Source organism: Medicago truncatula, chromosome 4 (assembly GCF_003473485.1).
Source record: "Medicago truncatula cultivar Jemalong A17 chromosome 4, MtrunA17r5.0-ANR, whole genome shotgun sequence".
Classification (NCBI taxonomy): Eukaryota; Viridiplantae; Streptophyta; class Magnoliopsida; order Fabales; family Fabaceae; genus Medicago; species Medicago truncatula.
The window spans coordinates 42,201,802-42,225,272 of NC_053045.1; the positions used below are offsets into that span (position 1 = coordinate 42,201,802).

The window sequence follows — 23,471 nt, forward strand, 5'->3', positions numbered from 1 at the left end:
ACATTAACCTTCTTCTTCTTCTCCTTCTTCACAACTCTGTTTCTCTCTCTCCTCTTCCTCCATTGATGAGCTTCCACTATTTACAGTCTTAACTTTGATCAATTTTTTTATTTTTCATGCAAAAATCATAGGAATGAAACTGTGAACACAGTTACTACTTAAAGTTACAAACTTTAATTCTTAGAACATTAACACCCAAAAAATTGTATTCATCACTTGCTTAACAGTACAAAAGGTTTTGGTTTCAACCCTTTTTCTGGTTTTTGCTTCAGAGTTATAGATGATAGCTAGCTCCTTCTGCAATGCTGATTCTATGTTTTCTGTAAGTTCTTCACACTTTTCCTTTTATTTCACTTTTAACTTCTACTTTTTTTCCTTTCTAATTTTTATAGCAGGGTTTGTTACTTTGCTCAGTTGTGATGGAAAATTGTTAAAAAGAAAAAATTTATGATCAAAATTATTGTTGTTCTTCTAAGTACACATGCAATAAAATTAATGGTTATTAGGTTTATAGTTTTATGATTTTCAAAAATCAAACCCAAAATTAAGGCCTTTGATTCTCTTTTCATAAGTCATTGTCTTTTTCCATAAACTAATTAATTATTCTTATGTCTTTATGCAATTTGTCAATTAAGATATCCTTTATTATTCAACTGAAGTGGTTGGGATGATTTTGTAAGCAAGTTGGATTCATTCATGCATGGTGTATATGTGTGAATTCATTTGTGAATTTGTGCATGTCTTTGTCTAAGACTAAAAAAATCATTGGTGGGACCACCTAACATTTTTTGAGGTTCTTGGCTACATCATAGAATAAAAAAATTGATAATTAAATAGTAGTTTTGATATGGTGGATAATATCACAATCTAGAGAGGATTCTCGTACTTGCAAATTTTTGGATTGTTAAAAAATTCTTCAATTAATTATAAACCGTTGAGTGTGTGGATCATTGTTAGTGTAGAGACAGTGATGACTCTTGGCCCGTTTGAAGAAGGAGCTTATGTGATTTGAAAATGAAATGCATGGCTGGTTCTTTTTCTTTAGCCTCAGCTTTTGGGACCACTTTTGATTTTGTTATAATATATTCATAACATACCAATCAATGTTACTAGCTATTACTATTAATTTTTGCACGCCGTGCTAGTATTGTGTGATGCATGCTGCTGTACTTATGTTAGGACTGAAGACCCTAGAGCTAATACGGACTTGGATTGTCCGCAATCAGACTAATATGCATCGTTTATGTTGAATCGGACAGCTCATATCATGTATATTTCAATTTCAAATTGATCCTTGCCTTCAAAGTTTACCAAGGATCAGGATTGCAACTGTGGTCAAAAGTGACTGCAGGCAATCCATAGGCTTTGATCTCTCCCTTAATCTTGTGGTCAAGGATTCGATCTCAGGTAGGGGATTATGGAAGAGGATATAGTGGGAAAATAGTTCTCATTACCTTGATCAATGGTTAATCATTTGATTCAGCTTATATAATATTTTTAGAGATGATATTTAACTTCCATACATTTTCGAATGCTTTTATTTGGGGGGAGGTGGGGGTTGTTATAGATGGTTTTTTTTTTTATTCTTATTAAAAGCAGACAGATCCATTCAAAGGATTTGTCAGGTTACTGGATAAATAACCCCACATAGGCCACTCATAATTAGTCCTCGGTCTTCAAGAGATCTCCTTAAGAAGGATGAAATGATGAATTTCAAGCTGAAGTACTAAGTACTAGCCAAGAAGAAATTCAAAGACTGTAATTGTAACAACTGAACCAACCCATAGTGACCCTACATGCTTTTAATGCTTCCTCAATTTGTAGCAGCTGATGTCTCCAAAATTATATTGAACAAATTTCAAACTTGAAATATCTAATAATAGTTAGTTTGTTCAATTAAATCAATGGATTGTCATCAAGACTTTGCTCTAGTGGTTACTTGGTAATTACTGTGATTCTTGTGTATATTACATGTGTATAACGATTATGTGTGTGCAACTGTGGGACTACTATGAACAACATATATCCTTACCGTTTGATCGTTTGGCTGTAACCGTTTGATTTTTTGCATCATTCATGCTACTATAATATTTTCTATATCCTGTTTTATTCTTATACATGGTTTTTCTTTGTGCTTGCCATCAGAGTGAAGAAGGGATAGATGTTAGAAAGATGATGGGACATAAAAGGAGCCCCTGCTCTGTTGATCAAAGCAATTATAATTCTATTGCATCTAAAAAGCAAAAGCCTGATTTGTCGATCAGCACTAAGGTTTCTTTCTCCTTTATTAATTATTGTTTACTAATAGAACTATTTCCTTTTTTCTCTTTTCATTATGGATGCACTCAAAAGTATTTACTGTATCCAAGCTTTATAATTTTTTTATTGTGAAATATGCAATGGTGCCTCTTCTCTATGGAAACTTCTCCAAATCATATTGGCAGTAGTTATGATTTCAAATCTTGAATACAGCAGGCTTATGATTATTTTCAATTTTTTGTATTGAAATAATTAGAAACTTAAGTTCAGTTTGAGATCAATACTTAACTGAATATGAAGCCGGTTCACCTGTAGTACCCAAAATTAATAGATAAAATAAGTGTAAACGTCCACGTGGAAAATTTGGAACTGTGGTACTGAGGGGCTAAATTGATATAAGCTTTCCTTGATTGAAGGACTGATTTGACATCATTTTGTATAACTAAGGGACTAAATTGACGTCAATTTCTTTTGAGGATTAATTTGGTGCCACAGTACATCTTTGAAGGACAAAACCAATGCAACTTATCCTTTAGGGACCAAATTGATTTGAATCCAAACTTTTAGGGACTGAATAATAAATACTTTTACTCTAAAAGGAGTCAAGAAGAATCATTATAACATCATGCTGTAATGCCCATGCTTTATTCAACCAACCTGTTGCACAGAACTCTCCTCGATGCTCAAAGTTGTGATATCAATGATTATCTTCATTAAAATAAAACTTTTGTTTTGTATTTTTTTCCCACTTTTGTATGACATTTTCAATGTTTCTGCTGTCAATAGGATAGGAAGGAAAAGATTGGTGAACGAATTGTTGCTCTTCAACAGCTTGTTTCACCATATGGAAAGGTATACAACAATTGATTCCTGGCACACTATTATTTGATCGTGATTTTGACGAGTCACAATCCGTCATTCCTGGCACACTGTATTGTTGACGAGTCACAATCCATCAACAATAAGATACTGCAAATTATCTCAGCCTCCTATTTAAAGCTCCACAGATGATTTTATTTATAACACATGTAGAATGGCATGCTTATTTAACTTGAATTGCAAAATAATAATAATAATAATAATAATAATTAAAAATTGATAATTTAAGTTACATAATAGCGTAACTGCTACTGTTTACAATATGAAATATGAAATGATTTGTTCCATCTTTCTGCGAGCCTAAAGACTGTTATTTTCTAACTGCAGACAGATACATCTTCTGTTCTAAAGGAGGCGATGGACTACATAGGGTTCCTTCATAAACAAGTTAAGGTTTGTCCATTCATGCTACACTGCTGATTTATCCTTATGAATATCACAGTAATGAGTTTAATATATCACAAGCATGTACATTCTTGGACCTAAATTAAGTCCTGATAATATGCAGTCCTGATGTAAATTTCTTGATAAACATACTTCAATAATAAAAGGACGTGCACATTCCAAATTATTTTGACACAATTTGACTTTGATCTGATGCAAAACTTTTCTCTTTTTGTGTTAACAGCTGCTTAGTGCTCCTTACCTCGAAACTGCACCAGCAACCCAGTTACAGGTGAGCATAACATGAATATACTACCACCACAAAACTGTAATAGGATCTGTGTTTAATTTATTTCTTTTTTGCCTCTTTCAACACAACATTTATGAAATATTAATTATTCGAAGAACCATTGGACCGGGATTTGTCAACCTAGTCTTAAAAACTATTCTTACTATTGATTCATATACCATAAAAGGGCTACAGCAGTTAGACAGATTAATTTGCCCCCTCAATTTTCATATAATATGTTGTATGGCATTTTTACCAATAACTTTTACCATTCTCAAAGCAAAAACATTATACATACACTCAATATATGATTACAGAATAATGTATTTTTTTTAGATTAGCAGTAAATAATATTTTGACATGACACTAATGAAATATGATTGAACTTCTGCTAAATATTTTTTACATTGTGAGTGCCTTGTAATGTCTGCTGTGAATTGAATAAACTTATAGTAAATCATTGCAGTTGAATTAACTAGTGATATTCCTAGTGTTGAACTGGATTGTAATAGAATTGTTAATACATTATCAGGATACAGAGTCATGCAGCCTGAGGAGTAGAGGGTTATGTATTGTTCCTGTCTCGTTTACTAATGGAGTTGCTGAGGGAAATGGTGCAGATATTTGGGCACCAATCAAGACCACTTCACCTAAACATGAGAAAGATGTCTCGCAATTTTAGTGATTAATTCTGTCAGCTTAGCCGCCTTAAGGTTGCTAAGTCACTAAACCGGTCTATTAGAATTAAAATTTATCATAACCTATTTCATGGTCCATCTATAGATGGAATCATAGTAGGTAAAATAGTCATAAGCTTTAAGAGCTCTTCTATTAATTAAAAAGCTGCCCCCTGCCTTAATAATTTTAAACTGGTGATGTGGGTATGCTTTCAAGTACACCATATGGATTCGATTCTACGAGCTGATTTCCAAGTGTATATTTAAAAATTCTAGTTATATAATGAATGATTCCATGTACTGATTAGCTTAATGAAATTAAGTTTCCATGACTTTTTCATCTCATGTGTAGACGTAGTTTTTGACCCCTAAATTTATCGATGTGATGGATTCTCATGTCTGCACTGCACTGCACATGACAAATCTAAATACTCCATCCGTCTCAAACTGAATGTACTGAATGTCACTTTAGAAAAAAAAATTGTCTCAAATTATATGTCGCTTTACAATACCAATGAAACATTAATGTTATTTTTTCTATAATATCCTTAACTATTTATTACTCTTTCTTTTTTCAATTATTTCATTTATCTTTTCCATATCATTTATTAAGGATAATTTTGTAAAACAATTCATAATATCTATTTCCCACACAATATTAATTACATTTCTTAATATGTGTGAAATGCTCAAAACGTCATACAATTTGGGACGGAGGGAGTATCTACTTAAGGTGGAAAAATATATTAAACATCAATATGAACATTATGAGTACAAATTAAACACTTTAATTATTTTTTCCCTAAAAAAAAAATCAATATGAACATTATTTTCATGAATTTGATATCCCTAACATATGGATGGCTTGTATACGATACGTAAAATGAGTACAAAATAAATTGTAAGTTAACCTGGTGGTCGATTATCACGACTCATGTCAAAACTTTCGGTTAATCACCACAACAATGAGCAGCTTGTTAGAACAGAGCTTATGAGGAGAGAAACAATGCCTTTATAACATTGATTGATTGGGAGGTAAGGAATGCTTTCAGTGTCAGTTGATATCTGATTTGAGAACGATAGTATCATAGCTTTATATAGGTGTAACCCCACACCTGTCCTTGTGAGTTTAGCTCAGTTGGTAAGGACAATGCATAATATATGCAAGGTCCAGGAAAGAAAAAAAAAACCACACCTAGTACCCGTATTCAACATTTTCAGTTTACCCTTTCTCACTTTTATAATTTTTTCATTACAAATACTTTCTCGTGACTTCGTTACTCTTCCCATCCTTGATGGCGACTTCGTTCCTCTTCCCCATGCAACTTCCATCACCCTCTCACATCTCTACCTCAACGCCGAGAAACTACCCGGTCTTGTTGTATCCAGTATGAGTTATATGTTGTAAGAAAGCTAGCGGTATGCATATCCATCCACTCAAAGATTGGGGTAATCATTGGTTTGTAACTTTGGTTATCATTGGTTATATGTATCCAATATGAGTTGTATAAATGCTAAAAACATTGGTTTGTAACTTTCCTTGAAGATTATATAAAAATTACATCAGATACACACTATTCCTGATAAATATTGAAGCAAGCTTGACACAAGAAACAACATATGGATTCAGTCGATACAATTTTCTACAGTTGCCATAATAACTGGGAAAAGTAAACTTCCTTATGGAATCATTCATCACAAAAAATCAGAATAATCTGAAATTGATCAAACTATCATTACTTTACGTTATTCTGTAACTAGTGAGCAGTGATCACGGCGAGTATAATTGGTTTGTCTAAGTTACAGTATATACTCCTTTCACTTTTTTTGAGCTTCACAAGAACAAGAGGGCAAAGCATGGGGAGATCGAATATAAACTTCTCAAACAGCTGCCGAAGGTTTCACCTTCTCAACCTTCTCTCTGAGATACTGCAGTATATGCTCACGTTTCCAATTATCAATTCTGCAACAGGCATACAAAAGAAAAAAGCATCAATCAAAAACAAGTTAAAACTCATTTAATATATAAAAAGAATATTGACTACAAGAGCACACAAAAAAAAAAAAAAATCACAAGTCATAACTACTTTTCTGTAAAGAGAACGAAGCTAATATAGATAATCGATTTTAAATCAATTGAAGAATGATTTCCGAGTTGTTGTGGATATTCAAGTTCATATTTATTTCTGGTGCACTAGAGTCCATGCAACCAAAAAGAAAAACTCTAAATGGTTTACTTTTTGCTAAATAATTCCGGTAGCTGTTTTACAAGATTTCTTATTTCAATGTAAATTCATTTTCATCACAAGTACACTACAAAAATCCATAAGCACAGTGTTATTGATTGATTTCATAATGAGTGCTGCTTTACCATCTCCTACACACCTTGTAACTAATTGGGACAAATGCAATAATCACAACATTCATAAAAATTCTATACCAGTATTAGCAGAATTGTGTTATTTTTATTCTATCATTCACATCAGCTTATAACAAATAGATAGCACACTTAAAAGGCCATAGCATTCCAATAGACGCCTTAAGATCAATTTAAAACCAAACTAACTATAAGCCACAAGAACAGGATGCAAGCAGGGTATTTATTTGTAGATAATCAAGAACTCTCACCTGATTGTTTCCTTATGTTGACCCGCATTATCCAGCATAATTAACTTTGGTGGAGAATTAAAAACATATTGAACTTTAACTGATGGAAACTGGTCTTTTTCATCTTCAATAAAGCCAACAACTTCAGGATAGAAAACAAGTTTCCGCATGCAAACTTCCAATAATGCTCCAGAGTATGTAATCTACAATAAAAGAATTATAGATTATAACTATCGTCCAAAAACTGGGGATAGAGGTAATATATGGTGGAATGGTGAAGACAAAAAATAGATGCAGCAATTGTACAGACACCCTCATGCTAGATCCTGATATTTCGTTGCTTCAAAACTTTGATATTGGGCAAGCTAATCAAACATTGAGGTAAAGTTGGTTAGGGGAGATTTTCATTGTTTCTTTGTCTTAAAAAAACTCATTTGATATGTTTTATTTTTATACTTCAAAAAACGCTACCTTATTTTCGCATGATTTCCTATCTCCAATATGAAATGAGTAAAAACATGATTGTGCGGTCTTCATCACTTCCTTCCTTTGAAAATTCTTAAAGACCAGAAATAGATTGAAAATCATGCGAAGTTATTCTTATATTTTTTTAAACAGCCAATGCTATTATTGTTGGTAATTGTTAGTGTAAAATAGTGTGTCTATACTCTAGGAAGTTGTATACTCTAGGAGTAATAACAATTAAGTTGTACAATTATAGGAATATCTAAGGATTCTTAATTTTAACAGTTAGCTTTGACCTCCTTATCATTCCAATTCTTAACTCCCCCGCCACAACCACTAAACCAACCTTATATTCCCCATCATTATTGTAATTAATTATAACTAATTAATAAAATCAAATGAACATGAAAATAAAAATGAACGAAACACCGCCTTTGGCCCTGTTTATGAGTTTGGAGAGGAGGGGAATGAAGAGCTTCTGGCGGGGACTATCCTTTCTTACATTTCCCTCCCCTCCATCATTTTACCCCCCTCCCCTCCCTCCAAACTTGTGAACAGAGTCTTCAAGAACCAGAACTCATAAGTTCCAAAAGCATGTCATTAACGAGTTTCTATAACCATCACCATTGAAAAATATTGCAACTTGCAAGGACAATTGCTTGCCGAAGCAATTTGTCCGGGTAACTTTGGAAACCATCATATGAGTTCTAACGGGTTGCAATTAATGGGATGCTTCAAAGTAATGTACACAGTGGAGTCCATTTAAGTCATCTATAATGGTTGCCCCCATTGAAGGTGCTTGCATTTTACATCATCACTTAAACTTAATGCAACGGTAATGGCCTAAGCATCAGCAACATTTCCTATCGAATTGAAATTAGAGTTAGCGAAAATGGATCATACCTTGGTAGTGGCATCATTGGAGTCTTCCGTGCAACACTTCAAACAATCTGATACCAATTCTGCAACCAAATTTCTAGCTTAGTATAAACCTAACCAACATCCAATCCAAAAACTAAAATTGATTTGGAATCAAAATTGAATGCGTGAGAGGGAGAGAGAGAGATCTGATTCTGAACCTTTGTCTTTGACATATTCGGATAAAGTATTGCAATCAGAACACAAAGCGAGTCCGGTGAAACCGAGATTCTCGCATTCTCTTGAACTCAGTTGCTCCGATGAAGCACCGAGAAACAGAGCCAACACCACCACCACAACCACCGCAACGACTTTCTTCATTTCTCTCAGGTCAGCGTAGTGAATGTTCGTTCATTCTCATTCCATGCTCGCTCGTCTATGTTATATGGGCCGTATTTGTGTTATGGACATTAGGTTTGACCAAGATTCTTTCCAATTTAACCATACCCCTTCTATTAAGATTGTACCCCTACAATTTACTATCATACCAAAATACCCCTTTCAACTTTTTCTTTTTCTTAGTGTCTGTTTGGATGGGCGACCACAAATCACGGCAAAAAAACTACTTTAATGCAGAAACTTCAATTCTCAGCTTCTTAAAATTACGACAGATTTACATCGAATAGTATGTAGATGTGATTTTGTTTCATCAAACGCCACTCCAAACAGACACTTATTCATGGGGAGGGGATGGTTACATGTCCTAGGCATGTAAGACATTAAGGATAAAAAAAAAAACTTATATTTACCTTCTACGAGCAATACCTTTCAAGTTTTAACATAGTGAGTTGCATTTTCTTCCAATATTTTCATGCTTATTGGAAAAATGACTTTTTATATGATGGTAAAAGGAGTACTGCTTTCATTTTAACACATTATTTCTAATGGATTTAACTTGAGTGTCACCTGCCTTTGTTGTATTTCATCATAATTCTCTCTTAACCAATCATTATATTTTATCTAAATAATTTATTTTAATTATTATTTCTTATCTAAAATAAATCAAAAGCAAATGGCATCCAAGTGAAATCCCTTTTTAACACCCACTGTTGAATACATGTGGGTTACCCAACTTTATATATGGTACACACTTTTTGAACTGGTAAACGTTATTTGAAGTGGCTTTTACGATGAAAAAAATATGAACCATGACACAATTTTTAGAGTAGTTAATATGAAAATACGTCAACAATCAGTAAAATAATAATTCATAAAGAGGAATTTTATGGTATTACTATTTTAAAAAATGACTAAAACTCACCGTTGATATTTAAATAATATAGTTTTGAGTGAAGACCCAAATTAGTCCTTCACAGTTTTTCCGTAGGTCAATTAAATCCTTGAAATAGTCCATAACATTTTTATATTGAGGACAAATTAATCACAAACTTATTGTATTAGAGTGACTAATTTGTCCTCGTGTAAAAAAGTAAGGGACAATTTTGGATTTATTTTTCTCATGGACTGAATTGACATGCGAGAAAATTGTGAGGGACTAATATGAGTCTATGAGTCTTCACTCTATTGTTTATTTTGTAAATATCATATTCTCTTATGTTCTTCGTTAATGAATAATAAAACCTCTCTGATGTAATTGAGACACAAGGTTTATGTATGCTATGTCTCTATTCTCGTATTCTACACTCACTTTTACATAATACAATTTAAAATTTAATACCTCAAAAATTTGAACAATGCTAACAACACATATTTTAACATACACTTTTCAAAACGCTCTTTTAATTGGTTAAAATTAACACAAGTCCCACCAAATTATGCATGTCCTATATAAATTTGGAGGGACCCATATAAATTTTTAATCAATCAAAGATAGTATGTTAGAAAATGTGTGTTGGTAGCATCACTTAATTTTTTTTAAAAAAAAGGTACACCTGTTTTTTTACAAATGTACAAATGAATGTAGTTTTAAATCTTAAAAAAAAATAAAAATGAATGTAATTTTAAATGAACGTAAATGTCATTGTACACTATCGAGTATAGCTAACAATTTTGTACATTTTTCGGTGCTCTACACTTTCTATATTGTTCATCCTAATAATAAAATGAAATCTACATATTTCAACACTCTCGCTATGTAAAGCATGCACTATGAATGTCCTTCCAAAGTCATTCTTTATTTAGAGCATAATAATTCACTTGAGTTGTTAATATGCAAATGAAATAACTTAGTATTATACAAAATACATCAATAAGTGTCCATCACAAAGTGGCAGGACAATATTCAAGACAAAACCTCCACAAACGCTCAGTAAGACACAACCCAATTCTTATACAACAGAAGTGATGATATGTAGTCAATATGATGGCTTGTCTTAAACGGAAAATTGGATACGAAGAATAAAACAAATGACAATAAATAATTTTTTATTTTCATATAAACATTTCAAGAACAATGGTGGAAACACTATATAGAGCAAGTTACCCACAGAGATACACAAGACAAAAACCAACTGTGCATCAAAATAAATATACATGGCTTTGGGCGCTGTGTTGCAAGAATAAATAAATAACTTAAGAGAAGGAAAGTTACAATATTGCACAGACCAACAAAGTCCTAATCTAAGGTTACACAGAAAAATTAATTTTCCAAAGTTGCCGCAGGGGGCGAAGATGCCTTATCATTCTCGTCATCAGAAGTATGCGGCTTTATATATGAACGAGCAACATCTAACATCACATCAACTTCTTTCTTGTACTACATCAACAAACATTTTTTTTTTAATTATTTAATGCTGATAAAAACAAACTGAAGGATAGTAATAATGCAATAACTTTGTAATCGATTAAAAATCTGCCAACCTCATTGATTGCCCCTGATTTTATTTTGGATTGCATCACACACCATTTCTTGAAATGTGCACCTGCAGTAACAATTCACCCATTCAATCATCCTTATTCCTAAATATACAATTAAGAGGAAGAAAGCACTTGTTAGCATTCTCCTGTATTTAATTCAAAATTTTCCTAATGATGTTTGTTTTGGGCCACTCAAGTCCTGGAATTCTAGGTTGTCCCTGATTCAGTAGTTTAACAATCACAGAGAATAGACTATGGTGTTTGTTTTGGGCCACTCAAGTCCTTGAATTCTAGGTTGTCCCTGATTCAGTAGTTTAACAATCACAGAGAATAGCACTTGTTAGCATTCTCCTGTATTTAATTCAAAATTTTCCTAATGATGTTTGTTTTGGGCCACTCAAGTCCTGGAATTCTAGGTTGTCCCTGATTCAGTAGTTTAACAATCACAGAGAATAGACTATGGGTAGACTATCAAAGAGAAAGGATCTCTCCGGTACTTGGAAGGTTCTAGTAGGAGAGAGATACACTGTTTTATTTTTTAAGAAATTTTTTCCTCTTTAAAAGTCTTCATTAGTATCTTTCTACTGGTACCATGCAATCCAAGAGCATTCTTTCTCACGAGAAAATATTACCAAAGTATCCAGAAATGATCTGGATGCAACTGGTGTCCATGACTCGTAGTTTTGAAAGGTTTACAAAAGGGACTCCATCATATCCTAGGAATAGTAAACTGTATCCCAAGATGTTCAACTGTGGAAAGAGAAAACTAAGCCATTTTTTATGTTTGGTTCAGGTTACAGAACTGAAGTTTCCAGACAATAGTTGAACATGATGTCAGGATAAAGAACAAAATGACATGGCAACAATTTGTTTTATGCATAAACCAAGATCTGTGATTGTAAGGTTAAAACGGTATTTAATTCATTTCAATACATAAGCTGGTCAGTTGGTTCGAGCCCTGTTCATCACATTATACATGTGAAATTTGAGTATGTGTAAGGCCAAATAATGGGAAACCAGGATTAAAAAAAACTCACTACTCAGTTACTTTGCCTTCTACAGTTTTCTTATTTTGAACTTCATTTTCTCCAAGATTAACCTGCTTAATCTTTTAGGTCTGTCATTAGTATGTTTTTTCTTTATGGCTGCACCCAAGATGCAAAATTGCGTTCTCCCCTTAAATACACTGGGCAAACCAACTTGAGCCATTATTTCTGATGGTTTACTGGTGATAAGTTACCTCACATACAAATAAATATATAAATCCATGTTTCTATATTATAGTGACTGTCAGATGTTACAGTTAGAATAAAAAAAAACTTGAAAGTTTATTTGGATGACTGTATTTCTCACTTATAGCAAAAGGAGAAAGTGTGCATAAGTGCTTTAGTTCTACAGCACCACTGAATAATGTCTTCTCATAATCAGACTTATCAATGGCTGAGGATTAGCAGATGACTATATCGTAAATGACAGACTCAAACTTCATTCAAAGAAAAAGCGGGAACAATCAGGAATTAGAACTTACCCACTCTTATGTCCAGAGTACATGAACTTTCACCAGTTGTCTCCAAACCCCATTTACAGTGCACCTGTTTAACCAAGAATAATAGAGCATAATGTCTTCTTATATCAGAAAAATATAAATATTAGAACATGTTAGGAGTCAAGCAGGGCACGATAAAGGAGTAATTGTTAGAATGTTTTTCATTTTATTCCTTTCATTAAGTGCAAATAGTAATCCTGACAATCATCTGAGGTATAATCTATTAACCATCCGGAATTTCTAATATTCTAGAACAGGTAGTAGTACCCAAATACTCGTTCTTTCTCCCTTTTGATAGAAAACTCACAAATGAACATCTTGAATGAAAGCTAATGGTAGTAAGAATTTCTCTACAATCTACATTATAAAAAAATGCAAACTCTACTTTCCTTTTTAGTGGGCACTACTTAGGTTGGATGTACTAGAAGCTGGACAGGATTGTGCTACTTAACTAAAACTGGAGTACAGTGGGTTTGGTGGGTTGAAGCTTCACACTCATTCTAAACTACGTAATCACAGAGAGGTGGAATGGCAAAGTGCTGTCACAGCCATATGGCGAGAAGCCAACAATAAGGACAATTTCCAACAACATGTACAAGTATATGGAAAACTTCATGCCACATGTAAAGCATGTTAAAAAAATCTATGTTGCAATATGGGTAGTATAGAATAAATAAATCAAATAATGAATTTGAAAAGTAAGATGTGTTTGACACTTTATCTTGCTTCAATGGCTACACCATTAAAATTATTATGGTTTAAATTGACATATGTAAACCCTTTTACTCACCAGCAATCATATATAAGCTGACTGATCCTAATAATCTCAGTAAGAAAAAAAAAGTAGCAATAACAGCTAAAAATCAATATATGAAATCGCAAGTATTCTGTACCTCAAAACAGGACCCGAGTGGAACATCGTGTGCCTGTTGCACAGTCTCAAACACCTAAAAGAAGTCACACCATCCCATCAAATAATTTGAACTTGGTGAAACGTTTTTTTTTTTTTTTTTTTTTTGTGTGTGTGTGGGAGGGTAGGATATAAGTTGCAATCCAGGCCAAAAAAGAAATCAATATAATGAAATAATGAAATCATTATTATCGCTATTCTTCTTGATATGTAATAGTCTAACCAGGTTTTTCTTGTCAGATGATAGAACAACATGTTGCCACTCAGTAATGGCTGTGTCTGGCGGGCACATAGGGCTGTTACAAAGGGATCTGAAGGTTATCTCCCGGACTTGACCGTCATATTCTTCTGCTGTATGCCATTGTCCCATCTGGAAAAAAAATTGACCATAGAGCAATTCAACAACTTAAAATCAGGATGCCATTTGGTTATCAAAATTTATATCAAGCATAATATTATCAACGAACTGTTTTAAAAGCTTTTATTATTAGGAGAAGACAGAAGGATGATTTTTTTTTTTGGGAAATGCTAACATGTGCCCTTAAGGCACATGTTAATGAACTTGATGTAGAAATTTCTTCTTGAAACTTGTGTAAATTTATTGCTCAAAAGATTGAAAATTAATTCTTTACAATAAATATTTTCTATTTCTAGAAACCAAGGGCACATGTTAGCATGGCCTTTTTTTTTTAGGAAAATGCTAACATGTGCCCGCCCCTCGGGAACTTGTTAAAGAAGCCAAAAAAGAAAATCTTATGTTAAAAATGACTCTTTTTAGATTTTTGAGGACTTGACTATGCAATACTTCCTATATTTGATTCCTTAAGAAGTACCCCAGGGGCACTTGTTAGCATGACACTTTTTTTATTACATTTTTGACACATAACACATCCTTTAATGTGAGATCGCTTTGGGCCAAGTGTCGACAAGGCACACCCACCTACCTTGTGTTCGAACTTTGAATTCAACTTATTATGTCACGAACAACTGTTTTGAAAAATGTCTGAATATCTAATTCAATATTAGATAATCTAAGGCATGAGCATTAATATAGCCACGAAATAATCTAAAACCTCAGTTTTCTACAATTAGTTTTATAGTTAACCATCCAAGAACCTATGCCCTAACAGCATCATAATGTTGAATGAAAGAATACTATGTTTTGGCTCTAAAATGATGATAATTTTGAATATATACTTTAATTTTCATTATTAACTTATAAAATATCGAGGTCATAAACAATATAAAATCATAGATAATCAAGTTATATAAAAAATTTAAATCAGTAAAAAAAAGAACCATATTATTTGTTCTACAAGATAATCATTAATAAAAGATGAATAATAGCAAGCAATACTTTTACATCAGAAATATGTTCATTTGATTCAGAACATTTATGATTAAAGAGCAGCCCGGTGCACTAAAGCTCCCGCATGTGCAAGGTCTGAGAAGGGGGTCCTAGCTTTCTAGAAAAAAGACCGGTACAAAATGGTTTCTGAAATACCCAATTTTCTAGGTTGCCTAAACCGATAACTTGATTGATTCACTAACATTTTGGTCAAACCAGCCAATTTGATCCCCATCTTTTTCCACTGGGCAACATATCCAATGGCTAAATTTATTATTTTGAATTGCATGTTGAATTTTCTATATGTTGACACATATAGTTAATGATAATCTGTATAATATAACACCACAATTAGCTAATATACAAAAACCTACCACAAGAACAATATTTTACCACAAGCATTAAACAATTTTTTTTTTTTTTTTGGGGGGGGGTGTTGGGTAGCACAACTGGTTTGAGCTAAGGGCTAAATAGTTGGAGGTCCAGATTTGAAGTCACTGGCAAGGAGAAAAACTAGCATAACAATTAACATAATAACACTTGCCATTAAAAAAAAGGATTAAACAATTTTAAAATGAAGATAACTATATTTGAACAATCATGCACTGTGCATCTAGCATTGCTTTCCACAACAGCATAACTCGAGTTCATCAATTTAAGAAAAAGCCAATAGCAGTCACGAAACATATAACGATGAGTAAGTTTTTTTATTATTTCATGTTCGGTTTCCATTCTGTATATTTGAGAAATTGACAACATTTAACAAGATACACACTACTAATTGAAGAAAACTTACCACAAGATTAGTATCCTTTCGTGCTGAACGATACTTGCTAGTAAATTTTGAATCGTCCTTTAACAATAAGTTAAAAAACTGCTCTGCTGTGCAGGGGAAAACATCCTGGAGAAGGATCGCTAGTTATATACCAAATATTTAAGATAGTAGTTGAACTCGTGAAGACAAGGAGAAACGATGCATACATTGTATATACCAACTAAAGCCTCTTCTTTGATAAAAGTTTGACGTTTTCCAGCTTTTGGCATGCTGGTTTCGGGAACCTTATCCATTATGTTACTTCGTCTAACAGAACTGCTATGTGCACGCAATTCTGACTCTGCATTTTCCTGTATAACAAAACATAGAATCACATGAATTTATTTTCCATTTATCCAGATACTTTTGGGTAAAACTCATAAAACCAAGAAAATGAAAGAAAGAGAATCATGATAAAAAAATAGTTTATCTTTTACAAAAAATAGTTTATCTTTTACAAAAACGTTGCTCGTCTTTATCCTTTACAATCCCTGTCTTCACTTACTTTTGGTTAATAAGTCCAACCAATTCCCTTTTTCAGCAACCAAATATTTCTCACCACGCAAAACGGGCTTCATGGGTCAATTGATGCTATAAAGCCCAGCCACGTATTAGGCCTAAAGATGGACCATTTACCTCTAAATCTCTCAAAATGATCTGATACGTAGCTTTCTATGGTCTCCCTCTACTTCTATCTATTTGGCTATCACCCATCTGGTATATTCTCCTTGCTGGTGGTTCTACACGTCTTCTCCAATCATACCTAAACTGCTTAATAAGACAAGTATCTATCATCTTCTCTACAGCGGGAGATACCCCAATTTTCTCTTAATGATGGTATTTCCAATCCTATCATATCTTGTATAACTATTCATCCACCACAACATTCTTATCTCGGAGACACCAAGGGCATTTTAGTTTAAACAACGTATTTAGCTCACGGAATCATAAGATTTGTCAGTTTCATAATGTGTGTTCCCAAAAGTACATTTTGTGAAGGTATGATGGCTAGTTTTAAATCTCTTGAGGATTCTATAATACGAAGCATCTTGTCCAAAATGAAGATCGTAATTATCTAATACATATAAGAACACAAATCGAATAAGCAAGAGCTGTAACCTTCTTCTCAGTTTCCAACATTTCACGGAAGTTCTTTACAGCACGTTGTAGACTTCTAACTGCATGATTCCTGTTCCAAAATGACGCAAACTTATATCTGACTCTACCTGAAATAAAGAAAAAAAATGAAGAGCCAACCAAATCATCCGACAAAGGCTGTCTTTTGTGCCAAAACATGGTGACTACGTTCATTTGCTGAATAAAAAACACTCATAGTTAATTTTGTAAGAGAAAGGTTATTTGAATTGAGGAAGAGATGAACACTAAAAACAGTGCAATATCATTCTTGGTATAGTAAGATGCTAGTCATAATGGAAGCACAAAGTCAGCCAACAGTGAAGGAAAACCCGCATGGACCAAAGGTAATTGTCATATATCTATTACCACACCCAAAAAAGAGGAACCAAACCCATGCAAAATTTAGGGTTTAATTTGATTGAATTGATTTATGTAAGAATATGAACAAGCATTGGATTATAAAGTTCAATTAAAAGTTCCATAAAGGAAATTAACAGTGAAAAAGTGTTTAAACATTTACTTACCATCAGGACTTCCCAAAGGAGGGACACCATGTCCACCGGCACCCATACGAAGAATAATTGTTATAGCAGGATTAATAAATGCATGTTGACTCCTTCGAATCTTAAGAAAAAGAAGAATAGTTGCACCAGATGTAAGTTTTAATGTAACTAAAATATGAAGTTGGATGAGGAAGGAGAGAAAAACAGCAGAAGTTTTACCTCATCTATATCTTCAAACGGAATAAGCACCTGTCAAATATCCCAAAAGTATTCATACCAGTAAAATTTACAACCGAACTTTCTAATATAAAGAGATAAAGACTATATAAATACAAAACCAAGGAATCATCAATAAATTACAAGTTTGATGGACTATTGTGGCTTATATTTCTAAGTGATGGATCAACAAACTCGAACAAGTAATAATATATAGAGAAATGATATTTGTACAACCATTTTGTGACAACTGTTGAACAACTTTCTCTCTCATACTCACATTATCTTCTTACTCTCTCTCTCTCTCTCTCTCTCTCTCTCTCTCTCTCATAGTTTTTGACCAATAAGAAGAGAGAAAAAGAAGTTTGTCACAAAAGTTGTCACCAAATGGTTGTACAAATATCATTACTCTAATATATATGCTCTAATATTTCAACCTTGGCAAAATATACGTATAATCTGACCTTCATTTGCTTCGAGAACACATTGGAATGGAAACAAATGTGCCATGTTGAGACATACATACGACCATGGTACAAGAATGACCTTTCAAGTGCACAAGAGTAACTATGATCAACAACCTGATATAGACATTCCACCCATTAAAGATCTGCAAACAGAATCGCAAAAGGGACTAGACAACACTGATGTATACATATGAATGTTTGTGTCTGGATGGATAATTATATATGTTAATAAAAAAACGATAAATTTCATTTCTATTGGTGACCTCATCTGGATGAAGCTCAAATATCGTTTGAAGAGGTCCTGGCTTTTGATGGACTACTGTGGGTTCCTGTTTTTCCAAGGGTATCCTTCTTCGAGTGTTGGCTCCGCCATAACCATTTATCCTAACAGTCAATTCAATTAATAAATATAAGAAATAAGCCAACATATAATAGAATAATAATGATAACAGTGCTAAAGTATCTTGGACCTAGATAAAACACAAGTTTCAAAAGGCGCAAATAATAAGTTAAATATACAAAAAGACCAATTACAAAACCAAAAGTCTCACCTGGCAGAATTTGCAGACATTTTTTCTGTTTTTATATGAAGACAAACCTGACATTCAATTAACAGACCTTTAATATAGTTTCTGAGGCATAAAAAATACAAACAGATCACACAACAAAAAGTCATGAAAATTATGAAACCAAAACAAATTTTTCTGATAGAAGATATTACCTGCCCTGATGGGCTGTCCAAAGTATGCCACACTGCACCAGTTTGACCTTCACTTTCAACTGGAACGGTCACTGAACCAAGAACAGCACTTTTCCAAATTATATCCCAATCATAAATTGTGACATTGATCTGCTACGTCAGCAGGAAAATAAGTCAGTTTCAAGAAAACCTACATAGATTTATTCTGTCGATCGAGAAGCATATACTGAAATTAAGCATGGAAGTATGTTGACAGTTCTCCTTTGTAAGATATCAATCCAAGCAAATGCTCAAAACATTATATTTGACCACTACAATTAACTTCAGAAAAGTATATATGCATAGACATATTTACTTTCAGTATTATTTTCGTTTCTTCAATCATTCATTTTATTTTTCCTGGTATGAGAATTTGCAAACAGAGAACCACATAAAGTTTACCAAGAAAATGCAAAACTAGAATTCTGATACACACATTTATCAAAACATTGTTAGGTCCAGTGAGTAAATGACTACTAATCACAGTGACAATTAAATAAGACAAACACCAGACCTGTTTCAACAAAGGAATGACAAATAAATAAATTGCAATATCAACTGCCAGAAAATATACATTACTTATACAAAATTGTTAAGTCAGAGTATGTAGGTCAGAACCAGCAGCTCAATGACCGAAACCAAAAGCATAGGATCTGTAATGCTTATACTAGGAGGAATAAACAAGGGGGAAATTGGGGATAAGCAGAGCGAATCTGCTGATTTGGCAAATCAGTCGCTAGGGATTGAAGTGTGCATGGCCATGAGACAGTCAGTTATTAGAGTATGAGGAGACAGCATATGGATAAGTGTCATTTTAGATAGTAACAGATTTAAGTTTGCATAGAGAATGATTCTCCGAAGAACCATAGGGTCTAGGTAATTGGGCAGTATCGTCTCATGCAATCCTTTGTATATTTTGTGCTTCTATTCTGTGAAATTCATTTTTTGCTATTTGGTTTCTATCAGAAATATATAGCTAAGAGGTAGTAAGGCTATTTGATCCATCAAAAAAAGTATTCCCAAAAAACACCAAACAATTTCCGAGAAGACAAGTTTTACAACTATTATAAAGTAATTTCTTCACTTAATGGAAAATCAGCTTCAACGTCACAGTCAGGGAATTGAACCTCAAAAATCACTGAACCGTTTTCAGAAACTGTAAAATGTTGGTTATAACTACAAAAACAAAGCATAGATGATAAGCCAGCAACCTGGACAGGAAGTTCATCGACAGAAAAATTGAACTCTTCGCCCCACATTGGATTTCTTGAACCAGGGACCATGGAACTGCATCATCACACCATAAGATAAAATTACTATGGCTCAAAGAACAATGCTGAGCGAAAATCTTGCTTCTGATAATGAGATATGCCGAGTACGCACAATGATAGAATAGCAACTGAAATTGGTGTATCAATCAAAGAGCTTTACATAGACTAAAACAAGAATGTTGTCCTAGTGTTGTGAAACACCTACAAAGAATGAAGTTATCTCTATCCAAAACTACCAAATGGACACCATAACTACCTCCTAACTCCCTACTTATATCATAAATCATGTATACATACCTGCTACTAACTGTCCTGCCTATTAGATGCATAACTAACTAGCACATAACTGTTCCACACATAATAAAAAATTAAATACATAATTATTACACAACTTCCCTCATAAATTGATATTGTCTTACGTACGAGTTTGGATCCTCTCCATTTTCGCTCTCCATTACTAGAGTTTTGAAGTATATATTAAATAATTGGACCCACCAAATGTCACACTGTTGTATTTATATTTCCAAAACTTTGGTGATGGAAATAATGGAGTGTAAAAAATGGAGAGGATCTTGACTCCGTACATAACTGCCACATGACAGAGTTTAACATTCAATGCCCCCTTCAAGAGTATACCTTCCAAATAGGCGAGTGATTGGACTTTCAAGTTCAATCTCCCATCAGAAAACATATATTATCAGTTTGCCACACCTCTAACAGACTCTGATAGTTCACATTTTTAATTTCTTTTTGCTCTATGATCAATTCCAACAGTACATTACTCAATTGAAGTACAAAGACATTCTGCACCTTTACATATATTTATTTATGAATGCAAATAGAGGTGTTCACCTATCTTTAATACATTCTGCATTTATTTTAAAGCAGCACAAACTATTGTTTCTCCTGAACGATCAATCCTAAACTTAGCAGTGCAAAACATAAATAAGACCAGTTACTGACCCCAAAAAATATCGCAATATCTCAATAAAATTATTGTTTATGGAAGTATCTGCCTATGTGCTAATGAAATAAACCAATATGCTAATACAATAAAATTTGTATACACAAACTAGTATTGACTTGGCAAAAGATTGCAGTATATAAAAAGCAAAGACCAGTCAACTACAACTAGAATTGCAGAATAATTCATATAAGTAGAACATCAAACCTGAATCGCTTTTCATTGCCGCATGTGATGATGGTGTAAGGATCCGATGTGCCATTTAAATTTGCAGCTATCAGATTTTTAGCAGCCAATAGTTCTAACTGCAAAGAGAATTGCAAAGTAAAATATATATATATATATATATCAATAACTTCTGGTATACAAAAACACAGAAATTATTGTAATTTGACTTCTGTAAGCAATGTGGTCCAGACTGAAGGTTGTAAGAAAACCAAAATACCTTAATCAGGTACGCCGAACCGGCTTGAGAATCTCCTCTTGACTGGCCAATCTACAAAAATAAGTGCAGAACTGCATGTCAACAAGTTCAAAATTACTCCACCAACGAACTAACTAGAAATTTATCAATTCACAAACCCACTAAAAATCAAGTGCAAATTCGGTATCACGAGCGTGATTTTGTAAAAGCTACAACTTCGGGTAAAAAAAAATCGCACGCAAAAGCACAAGATTCTTTTAAAGAACTAAAAGGGAAAAAAAGTAAATGTTGATCATAACTAAAATTTTACGCGCGTAGCGTGAATTTGAAATGGTATAAACAGAGCATATAAAACGCGGTAATAAATGAAAAAGACGAAAGTAACCTTGACTTTATCGTCGGCGGAATCACCGGCGGAATTTTCCGAAAGTGATCGATCGGAGTGACGGTCAGCGATTCTAAATGTGAAGAACCAATACGCGAGAATAACGAAAAGCGAGGCAGCGAAAGCGACTTCGATCTCCCAGAGCGAGGGAATAAGAAAACCGAGGACGGCGAAATCCATGGCGGTTACAACCAAAACGGACATGATAACCGATCAAAGAGAGAAAGGAAATATGAAATTGTGCGGTGAAGCGGTTAATTTAGGGTTAGAGAAATTGGAGAAGATATTGTTGTTGTTCCACTTCCATGGGAAAGATAGGAAGATGAATGAATAGAAGAATTTTCAGAGAAGAGAAGAGAGAGTCAAAGTTGGACCGTTGGAGGAGAAAGAAAAGAAGTGTCAAACAAAACAACCGCACTCTTTCTTCCTCCTCGTCACTGTTTGTTAATTGTTAAACTAACTAAAATGTCCACGATTTTACTTTTCTAAATCATTATATTATTATTATACTTTCTAAATTTAGTAATTCACTTCTTTTGTATAATTTCTTTGATTTTTCAACTGTCACACACAAGTATTATTGAATTAATTTTTATTTTTGGGTTAATTGTTGAAGTAGTCTATGTAATATACGTGAGGTTTGTAAATAGTCATAAAATCCTCCAAAGACTTAGGTACCGTTTGGCCAGGCTTTTTTTCGATCTAAAAGCTACTTTAATACAAAGTTAAAATAAAACTCTTTAAGAAAAAGGTTAAAGCTGTTTGGTTTCTTTATTTTTTTGTAGTTCTAAAGTTATTTTTGAGTTAAAAGTTGTTTGGCAAAATATTGTACAAAACTTTGAATTTATTATTTTTTGGTGGTGTCTGGGATTCGAACCCGGGACCTTGCATATATTTATGCATTGTCTATAAATAAAAAAACTTTGAATTCATTATGAATTAACATAATAAATAAAAAAATGTCTAAAATATTTTTTGAAGTGAAAAAATATTTAAAATATAAAAGATATATTTTTACCAATACTATATTTACTCAATGACGTTTATTTTGTGTAACATGAATACAAATTTGTATCATCATATAAACGACTTGTTAAATATTTGAATAGGAGAAATAATTTAAGGAGGCTCAAATAATAACATAAATAATATCAAAGTAGTTTGGAAAATTAAAAACAATAATCATTTTTTTTTTAAAGACATAAATCATCACAAACTCAAACATTTCTGCTCTCCATCAACGCAACTCCTATTTGATTTCTAACTTTATTCATGTAGCCTCCATCTTGCACTCTTCCTGGATTATATGAACTGATTTCTTCATTTATATTGCTTTCTTCGTCACGCTCAATCATATCTATAATATGTATATGTGTGTATATATAATGAGAATAATTGGTTTTTTCTTTTCCAATTATACTCTATAACAAATTTTGTTATAACAAATTTTGT

At 33.2% G+C, this 23,471-nt stretch overlaps 3 protein-coding genes across 5 annotated transcripts; 1 reads left to right on the top strand and 2 right to left on the bottom strand.

The window, feature by feature from the left end:
• LOC11444608 (transcription factor bHLH153) lies at positions 1-4,828 on the top strand. Of its 3 annotated transcripts, none has more exons than XM_003608017.4 (6): positions 1-322; positions 2,146-2,271; positions 3,046-3,111; positions 3,466-3,525; positions 3,767-3,814; positions 4,344-4,828. In XM_003608017.4, exons 1-6 carry the CDS (start codon positions 281-283, stop codon positions 4,491-4,493), a joined length of 492 nt encoding a protein of 163 aa, XP_003608065.1. In that variant the 5' UTR covers positions 1-280; the 3' UTR covers positions 4,494-4,828. The 3 variants fall into 3 exon arrangements, with proteins under 3 accessions (XP_003608065.1, XP_003608064.1, XP_003608066.1); XM_003608016.4 differs by having other exon boundaries at positions 3-322; positions 3,466-3,531; XM_003608018.4 differs by lacking the exon at positions 1-322 and adding an exon at positions 833-1,407 and having other exon boundaries at positions 3,466-3,531.
• Positions 4,829-6,000: 1,172 nt separating this feature from the next.
• Positions 6,001-8,852, bottom strand: LOC11445246 (selenoprotein F). The gene is made up of 4 exons (XM_003608019.4): positions 8,640-8,852; positions 8,464-8,522; positions 7,117-7,298; positions 6,001-6,451 (listed from the first exon to the last, which is right to left on the bottom strand). Exons 1-4 carry the CDS (start codon positions 8,797-8,799, stop codon positions 6,370-6,372), a joined length of 483 nt encoding a protein of 160 aa, XP_003608067.1. The 5' UTR covers positions 8,800-8,852; the 3' UTR covers positions 6,001-6,369.
• A 1,999-nt stretch (positions 8,853-10,851) lies between these two features.
• LOC11444120 (BAG-associated GRAM protein 1) lies at positions 10,852-22,471 on the bottom strand. Its single transcript, XM_003608020.4, has 18 exons — positions 22,020-22,471; positions 21,656-21,706; positions 21,418-21,515; positions 20,187-20,262; positions 18,958-19,086; positions 18,788-18,834; positions 18,500-18,620; positions 18,234-18,350; positions 17,773-17,802; positions 17,575-17,674; positions 17,033-17,139; positions 16,081-16,224; positions 15,896-16,000; positions 13,975-14,121; positions 13,735-13,788; positions 12,824-12,887; positions 11,299-11,360; positions 10,852-11,194 (listed from the first exon to the last, which is right to left on the bottom strand). The coding sequence occupies exons 1-18, from the start codon at positions 22,221-22,223 to the stop codon at positions 11,078-11,080; spliced, it is 1,773 nt and encodes a 590-aa protein (XP_003608068.2). The 5' UTR covers positions 22,224-22,471; the 3' UTR covers positions 10,852-11,077.
• Between the last annotated feature and the right edge of the window lie 1,000 nt (positions 22,472-23,471).